At 35.7% G+C, this 8,971-nt stretch overlaps 2 protein-coding genes across 2 annotated transcripts in view; one reads left to right on the top strand and one right to left on the bottom strand.

Annotated features, from left to right (window-relative positions):
* Positions 1–3,244, top strand: part of COL9A1 (collagen type IX alpha 1 chain) — an 88,056-nt gene extending 84,812 nt beyond the window's left edge. Inside the window, exon 38 of the mRNA XM_042939136.1 lies at positions 2,409–3,244. Coding sequence (XP_042795070.1) covers positions 2,409–2,593 — 185 coding nt within the window. The 3' untranslated portion in view covers positions 2,594–3,244. The remainder of the gene's footprint in view (positions 1–2,408) is intronic.
* Positions 1–8,971, bottom strand: part of COL19A1 (collagen type XIX alpha 1 chain) — a 380,294-nt gene that overhangs the window by 31,374 nt on the left and 339,949 nt on the right. The gene's annotated exons all lie outside the window — the stretch shown is intronic.

The following is an 8,971-nucleotide window of genomic DNA, read 5'->3' as shown; positions in this document are numbered from 1 at the left end:
TTGTGTTATGTCTTCTCCTAAAGACAGCAGGGTGTTGTTTTTTTGTTTTTGTTTTTTTAGTTTATTTATTTTGAGAGAGAGAGAGAGTGTGTGGGAGGGGCAGAGAGAGAGAATCTCAAGCAGGCTTCACACTGACAGCTCAGAGCCCATGCGGGGCTTGAACCCACGAACCGTGAGATCATGAACTGAGCAGAAACCAAGAACTGAGCCACCAAGGCGCCCCAGCAGGGTGTTTCTTAATCTAGGGCCATTTCTTTACTACCTTAAAGGTCAGCAAACTTTTTTTGTAAAGGGCCAGATTTTTGGGATTTGTGGGCCATGTGGTCTCTGTGGCAGCCCTACAGCTCTGCCCTTGGTAGTGTAAGAGCAGCCAGAGGCAATACAAAACAGATGACTATGGCTCTGTTCTAACAGGACTGTTTACAAAAACAGGGGTTGGCTCATTTTGGGCGATCCCATGTTTGCCCACCTGATCTGTATTACCTGTTTTGCTCCTCCTGTGGTCTTTTGGTTTGTGACCTCTCCTTTGGGCATTTTCTCCTCTTAATCTTGATTTGATTTTGTTAAGGCCGACCTGGTATGTCTCCATGATAAGGCGTATGAGAATTACCCTTTTTATGCACGTCTGTCTGGCCTTTTAAAGCTTAAAAGAACAATATTGAGCAGCCACCTGTGTCATGAGACCTGAACAGGCCCTGCTAAAGCCGTATTTATAGGTGCTGTTGATTAGAGAAAAATGTTCTCAGGGGCCTTGTCTTTAGAGGGAAACGTAATCATCTGCTTCATTACAACTGAATATAGTCAAATGGAAGCTTATGGGATAAATTAAGGGAAATTACTTACATCTCTGTTTATCTACAGCCTGGAGATGGATAGAATCAAAGATAATTATTCTCTTAATAATGTTTTGTCCTGGGGCACCTGGATGGCTCAGTTGGTTGAGTGTATGACTATTGATTTCAGGGTTGTAAGTTCGGGCCCTACATTGTTTGTAAAGATTACTTAAAAACATCTAAAAAAATAAAAATAAAAAGTGTTGTCCTATAATTTTGCTTTGTGTAGATCTAATTGTAAATATCACAGGAAGAATGAGATCTTATACGTAAAATAAGATATCTACCTTCTTTCTAAAAGTATGTGAGATATATGTAATAAGAACACTTAATAAGACCAGACCACTATAATAAGACCAATACAGGACATATATTAATAAGACCACTAAAATAGAAAAAGAGAACTAAAACCACTGAGAAAGAAGGAAACTGCCTTAACCTAAGCAAATGTGTAATTGAACATGCTCACCATCTTGGCTGAATGGCTGAGGTAAGAGGAGCTCTATAGAACTATATCATCATGGCGTATACAATTTGTCTTACACAGATTTCTTACCACCACCTTTGTGCTAAGAGTATGAGAGCACTGCTGATGTGATGGGGTGGGTAAACATTCAGCAGAAACTCCCCTCTGTATTGGGTGCCATGCCTCAGAGAACATGCCACACGGGGTGATCAAACAACCTTTGAATGTGACAAAGGGAAAAAATGCTCCTGAGGAACTTAGGCCATGATAAAGTTCATGTAGGGGTTAGCCCCTGATGGGAAAACATCTGGGAACTTTGTAGGTGCCCTGCACATGCTTCTAAAAGACATCAATCAGTGATATCCTCATGAACATAATAATAGCCCCTATGTATCAGATGCTTTCAGGCATTGGAATTTAGTTTTAAGGAAGCATCATCCTGTCTTGTAGATGAAGAAACTAAGAGGTTAGTGACTTGCTAATGTCACCCCATTCACAAATGGCAGAGCAAGAACTTAAGGCTATCTTTCTGCCTCTAAATCCTGTTCTAACCCCTGACCTATACTTCTACTCACTGTCTGGAGATTGATCACTTAGTAGGGATGATGCCACTGGAAAAATATAATGTGAGCCACAATGAGAGTTGTGTACATAATTTTAAATCTGCTAGTAGCCACATTAACAAAGTCATAAGAATCAGGTGAGATTAATTTTCATAATACAGTTTATTTAGCCAATTGTGTCCAAGATATTATCATTGCAAAATATATCATGTCATGTAATAACAATCAACATTATTAATTAAACATATTAAAGTTTTACACTGAGTTTTCAAAGCATCTAGATGCTACCATACTGGGTAGTTCAGCTCTACTGAACTTTGGAAATGTGGGTTAGAGATGCTGAGGTCTCCTTCCTCTTTTAATTTCTAAGAAACCCAAGTTCAGTGAAAGAATTTTAACATGACATCATGTCTTCATCATTTCCAAAAGCACTTATTAAGCTCCTAGGTGCACACTGCTGGCTAGGGGAGGGGGTCCAGTGCCATCTGTTAGTTTGCAGCCATTGGGGCTCTCCTGTTTACATGTGCAATCATTTGTGTGTTTCAGGTGAACCAGGTCCTGCCAGCTATGGGAGGAATGGCCGGGATGGCGAGCGAGGCCCCCCTGGGGTGGCAGGAATTCCTGGTGTACCCGGCCCCCCGGGACCTCCTGGGCCTCCTGGTTTTTGTGAGCCAGCCTCCTGCACCATGCAGGCTGGTCAACGAGCATTTAGCAAAGGGCCTGATCAGTGAAAAGCTAAGTGCTGCGTGGCTGTCTGCATAAACAATGCCTGGCAAAGGGGCTTGGAGGGGAAACACCACCGAAGCTGAGGCAAAAGACAACAATGCATTACCTTCAAAGTTATTACATAAGTCTTATTTGACAGATTTAAAACAATGGTGCTATTCAATAAATCCTTTCTTTTTTCTTGGAGAGGAAACAGCAGAGTCATCGGATACAAAAAAAATCAGAAAACCTAAAACCCTCCCTTTAAATAAATTTATAATCCCATTCCCAGGATCTTGAACTTTAGTGTGCTATATGTATGTGATCTATCATGGGCCACTGTGCCAATAAACAAAAACAACTGTTTGGTTTACCTCAGTTGTAGTAGTTATTTTCATTTTTCATTTAGATGTTGTTCTCAGATTATCATTTCAGCTATACAGAGGATTAGCAGGCTAGTTCTGAAGAAACCTCACTGCAGTCAGTAGAATTGGTGCTTAAAATTCCCATCAATGTGTCCTCTTGGGAGCAGCAAGAATGTGCTCTGCCCCATGCAACAATTTCCGTACATCACTTGCTGGTTTTCGTAGGCAGCCTGGATTTTTGTTAAACTGTACTGTATCCCAAACCCATTAATTTTTGAGCTCTTCTATGTGAAAGCAAAGAAGGAATTTTAATATCCTGCCATTCGTAAGTTTTATTGATAAGATTATTTATTTTCAAGGTTTGAGGTAACATCTCTGGTTGTACCAAAAAAATAAATATGGTTTCTTAAGCTCTTGCATGTTTTCTTATAATCATGTTCAATGAAAAGAAGTCACTGAACTTATTAGGTACAATGAAAAATATTAAATTCCTGGTATTTCTATAGGCATGTTTATAATATTAGTGCTTTGTTTCTGTAGAGACATTAAGCCCTTCCTGTTCCCTAGGGGTCATTACCCTGCCACAGTTCTTTGTATGTATGTGTGTAGCATGGGGGAGAGCTTCAAGGACCTTTTTTGAAATTCTAATGAAAGCTATGGGGCCATCATCCCAGAAAAACACACGAGTGCATATGTGCAAATATGTTTGTAGACTATTTCAGAGACTTCATAGACCACTTAAGCACTTGGTTTCTAGGTTAGGAACCACTGCTTTCATTTCAATGGTTTGTTAGCTCCCTCCTATTCATAACTTCACTGCTGCAAAAATGACTTCTGTTCCACCACTTTTCTTAGACATTTTATAATCACAGCTCAGCTAAAGCACCGAATTCTTATCAATAAGACAGGTATTGCCTGACCACTCAAGCACTTTATTACTATATTTACGTGGTCACATTGACTAGCTGTTTTATAGACATTTCTATAAACTATTGATCAGACTTACTATATTAATTTTATGTCACAGTGCATGTGAGTAACTTCTCCCCGGGGCATAGCGCAGTGCTCGAAACAGTCAATATCTTCAGTTAGTTTATGGAATTCAATTTTCTCAAGTCATGGGGGCATAAGCCCTAACAGGATCTTTGATATCAATTTTTCTCACGTGTACTTGTTATACATTCAAAAATATTAGCCCTATTTGTTTGGCCAAATCAATCATTATGTAATCTGTATTTGGATTTATGTTTTATTTAAGATTTATTTATTTATTTATTTAAGTAATTTATACACCCATCATCAGGCTTGAACTTACAACCCCGAGATCAAGAGTTGCATGCTCCTCCATCTGAACCAGCCAGGCGTTCCCCTCCTGTATTTGGATTTCTTTAAATCTGCTTACAGCACCTAGTTCTGTGCCTTGAGCATGCACTGCTTAAGGAGAATGATTCCAACTTGGCTACATAAATCAGTGCCATTTACACACTGAGAAGGATGTTTTTCCTTCCTGTGGAATAAATAATTTTTGGAAATAGAGATATCTGTTATAATTACTTAAAATCATCTTTATATAAATGGAAAACCTTTTGAGGTACTGCAACATCTAATCAAATAAATGCAAAGAAGTTGCTTTGTCTTTTCACAAAGATTGTTTTATTTTAACCAGAGTGATGTAATTAAATACAACAAAAGAAAAATTAGATAACCAAATAAATACGTTTCTCAGTTCTATAATATTGTATTCATAAGAAAATTTTTAAAAAATAAAATTTCAAAGAGCAGATCATTCAACTGTTTTACAAACTTGATATATAAAAGGCTGTACAACAAGCTCCACAGATACCACAAGCGATACTGGAAACAACCACTTAACAAATAGATTATGCAAAACTAGCACATTCCAAATGGTGGGAACAATCCATTGTAAATTCAGTTAAGTGAAATAGTTTACAGAAGCAGTAAATACTTGTCTGAGAAATTGCAAAGAAAAGCATCCAGCAAATTCTTTCTATGAAAGTTAGAGTTGATAAATATTTAATTAAGCCAAATAGCTCTCTCTAGCAAAATAGAAATTTCCAAGCCTCTTTGAGATATTTTTAAAAGTTGGGTGAAGTGTCACCTAGAGCACTCACCGAGAGAAGAGTCTGTGAATAATTAAGGTTGGTTGCAAACTGGCATGTTACTCAAGGGCAAATGATTTCTGATTTAATTCTAGTCAGTGCTTCTATGGCATTACGATATGATTTTCATCCCCAATACCTGACAGGTTGGTTAAGAACTATGGAAATCACTTTCCAGGTTGACTGAGCACATAAATTCACTGGCATGGTTTGGGATAAGTGACTTCTGAGTAGCAGAAGAATATGAATGAGTAGTCATATGAGTTATGTGATTGATTCGATTATAGGCACTTTATATGTCAATCTGTCTAAACGAATATTGCTATGCTTAAACATCATTAGTAAGATCTGATTTATTTGCCACCTGAAATAAGCTAATATAGATCCCTAGTTTTGAAGATCACCTCTGACTATTATTTGATTTTTTGGCTATGACAGTTTCTGACATATAATATCCCTGAATTTTAAAATAAACCAAAATAGGGAGAAGATCACTAAAAATACATAAAATTATACCAAATACCAAGAGAATTGCTTTTTTTTTCTGTTAGTACTGACAAAAAGAGTGAAAATGTACTAATAAGAAAAAATTAGCGAACTAGTGATTTTGCCATTTACAAATTTTGCAATGGACATAAATGGTTTTAAATATCTTTAATAAAGAATATTTGTGCTCGGTAATATAGGTCGAGTCCTTTTGTTTCACTGAGTAAAACAAATGCTTTTCAATTGTGTACTTCATCTTTTTTAGTGAGCTTATGATCTGGGACATGACAGTATTAAATGCATATAATTCAGTAAATATTAAATCAAAATTGGTTATCCATTGTAATGTATGACTATAAATACACATGCTCAAATGCTCTTTAAATGATTAACTAGGGGAAGTGTAACATATTTGTTAGATCCAGACATCAGAAAGAGGACACTGATCATATTTTTAGTCTTAATAAATGGCAACCCATGCTAACTTTCTCCTTAACATGCTTTTACATCTTACTCTTAAGTTTTCTAAAAATAGCTAGAGAGAGAGAGAACAAATGAGGGCAATTGGGTTCAAGAAACTACCTTTCTTTTCAACATTTATTTGAATTTGTCTTTGTCCTCCAGGTTGAAAATGTGTATGTGAAAAGACTTAAGAATATTCCTTAGAGAGCACCTGGTTAATTTATTACGTCATAAGGAGACCTGAAGGCCAGAATAGTTAAGAACTATGTAAATCATTTTCCAGTCTAAGCAAACATAAAAATCCACTGGCATATTTTGATGTGATTAATCTCTGTTAAGGAAACATGCTATGTATTTAACTTATTGCCTATTGCCTTATCACTAATGATGTAAGAGCTTATATTTGTCATAAAAGTTAACTGTGATATTTCTTATCTTGCTCAGACCCCTCTATATCAATGAGTCTTAAGTGATTTTAGTGAGAAGATCACTTTGTGGGACAAAAGCTGCAAAGGACGGATTGCTCTCTGACTTGTTTCTGCTTATTATTCTTATTCGCAATCATTAGACCAGGCTTTTTATGAGCTGCCAGGGAGATGGGTAATAAACTTAATTATTGTGAGCTAAGCACTGATTCTTATGACAAACAAAAGCATAATTTCTACCATGGTATAAACATGAGCCCTGCAATAGTTCAATTACAGGTTCCCTGGACATCTGTGTGGCTCACACTTGGTATGTAAGTGCTTTTTGGGGGTATCCATGTGGTTGAGACCTAGCAGAATGGAGCTGAGGTATGGAGCTTCAGCCACAAGAAGTGGGGAAGAGTAGAAATGATGTTAATAACTGCACCTTAGAATTCCCTGATTTAGGGTCAAATCGTTTATTGCTAAGATAAGCGAAAAGCTCATTAGGTATCATGAACATATAGGAATCAAGGCCTCAAAGCATTATATCCAAGTGGGATTTGGAATGAAACTGGTGCCATTCCACTTAACTTGAATATGTCAAATGAAATCTTAAATAGTTGGATGAGGTAAGCTAGAGAACAAAATGGGGAACAAATATACCCTAAATAGTATTTTAAAAATAAATAGTTATAAAATATGCCATAAGACAATCTGAATTAAATACAATTAATACATTGAAAAATATTTATCCCTAAAATATACTTTAAATAATACAGCAAAATGAAAAATAAAAAAATTGTAAGTTAATTAGCATCTTTACACCCATAAGCTTATTATGGTCAAATGGCACACACCCGTCTGATAAACTTAATTCTCCTTGAACTACCCCATAAGTGTAATGAAATCTCCTACTTTATTAGAATTCACTTTTGACAAATTCATGAAGCAAGTAGCTAACTCCTTGAGTTGTACCATGTATCACTCAGTCTTCTATTATCTGAACATGAAAGTTTTTCCATTTAATTTTCTTAGACTTAGCTTTGGTTTTATAAACCTGACCTATCTATGAGGTAAATTTTTGCTGTTCTGGGTCTGCTTGTCTGAGTGAGTTTTTTCGGTGCTCAACTGGTTCTTCACTCAGTTTAAACTGACCAGTTAGTCTGGCATGATTTTGTCGAGTAAAATGTTTGATTATATCTCCAGCTACAGCACGCAGTAAAACTGAAGACATCCATGTGTCTTGTTTCCTGAGTCTGTTGGTAATTAAAAAAAAATAATTAATGCTCCCACTGCCAGCCAACTAGTAAATGAATTCAATGGGCTAAGTCACTTAGAAGTACCAAGGCATAAAAGATACAAATTCAATTCTTTTCCTCATTTCCTCCTCTTAGAAGCCTGGGTAGTCTCTGTGAGAGGAAAAGGTATAATAGAGGTAAGGGGAGGGAGTATATCCCTTAACACAAAAGTACTAAAAAAGAACATTGGGAAGCGAGAACAATAAACACTTGTTTGTCTTAAGAAGGTGAGCACAGGCAATGTGAAAAAAAAATTAAGAACAAAAGCAATGAACTAATCTACAAAATATTCTGAGAATTCACTGAAAAAACTTGAGCACATAATTTAACCTAGAAATTCTCAGTCTCAGGGTATTATTACTAGTGTTTAGGAAAATTAAAATGGTAATTTGAAAAATAGCATTCCTTATCTTTTGTAAATAGGGATATATTTCTAGAAAAATATAAACATTATACAACTCTAATTGTTAAATTAAAAAATGTTAAGTACCTTGAGTGATAAGGAGATTCAGACGTTGTGTAAGTTTATAAATGGTCTACTTCTCGTGATAAGCTAAATGCTTTTTACTCCTGTCAAAAGAGAGTATTCTATCTAAAAAGTAGGATGGGTATTTAGGTGTTTTCATGTTAATCACTAAAATATGAGGGTAGAATACAAACTAAAGTTACAAGTAGTAAAGTTGCAAGTTAACGAGGTATATAAATCCACTTAAGAAACAAAATCTAAATAGCCAAGGAGTCAAAAGTTATTGTGCCTTCTTCATAAAGATACTTAAAATGAGGAAGAATATAAATTAACAAAACAAATGAACAAAACACAAATTAATAAGAAATTATTTACAAAAGTAAAAAAAAATCAAGTGCAAAGGCAAGGGTCTGATTTAGTTGTCCACTAAACTGTTTCTAGCCTTGTATTTCTGCAAGTCTGTTCAGTTCTTCTGATTCAAACTGCTTTAAACACCATCTTGTGGACAAAAGGAGGTATATCACAGGTTTTCAACAGATGAGAAAGACTGCAGAAAAGCTAAATCTTATTTAACTCCTAAAACATATTCATAAAAAAATATTTTATAATCCAAACATCAAATGACATTTTTTACAACATATCTTAATTACTTAATCTCTACAATAAGTGACAAAAATTGTATTTCAACAACGTCATGAAATAGAGAAATAAGCATATGGGGTTAAAGTCATTAAATTACTGTGATCACATGGTGAAAGATTTCAAAGGTTAAGACTGGCTGTGTTTCTCTTATGGTTAGT

The sequence above is a fragment of the Panthera leo genome, chromosome B2 (assembly GCF_018350215.1).
Source record: "Panthera leo isolate Ple1 chromosome B2, P.leo_Ple1_pat1.1, whole genome shotgun sequence".
Taxonomy (NCBI): domain Eukaryota; kingdom Metazoa; phylum Chordata; class Mammalia; order Carnivora; family Felidae; genus Panthera; species Panthera leo.
The sequence above is the reverse complement of the archived record's forward strand: the minus strand, read 5'-3'. Positions and strand labels throughout refer to the sequence as shown.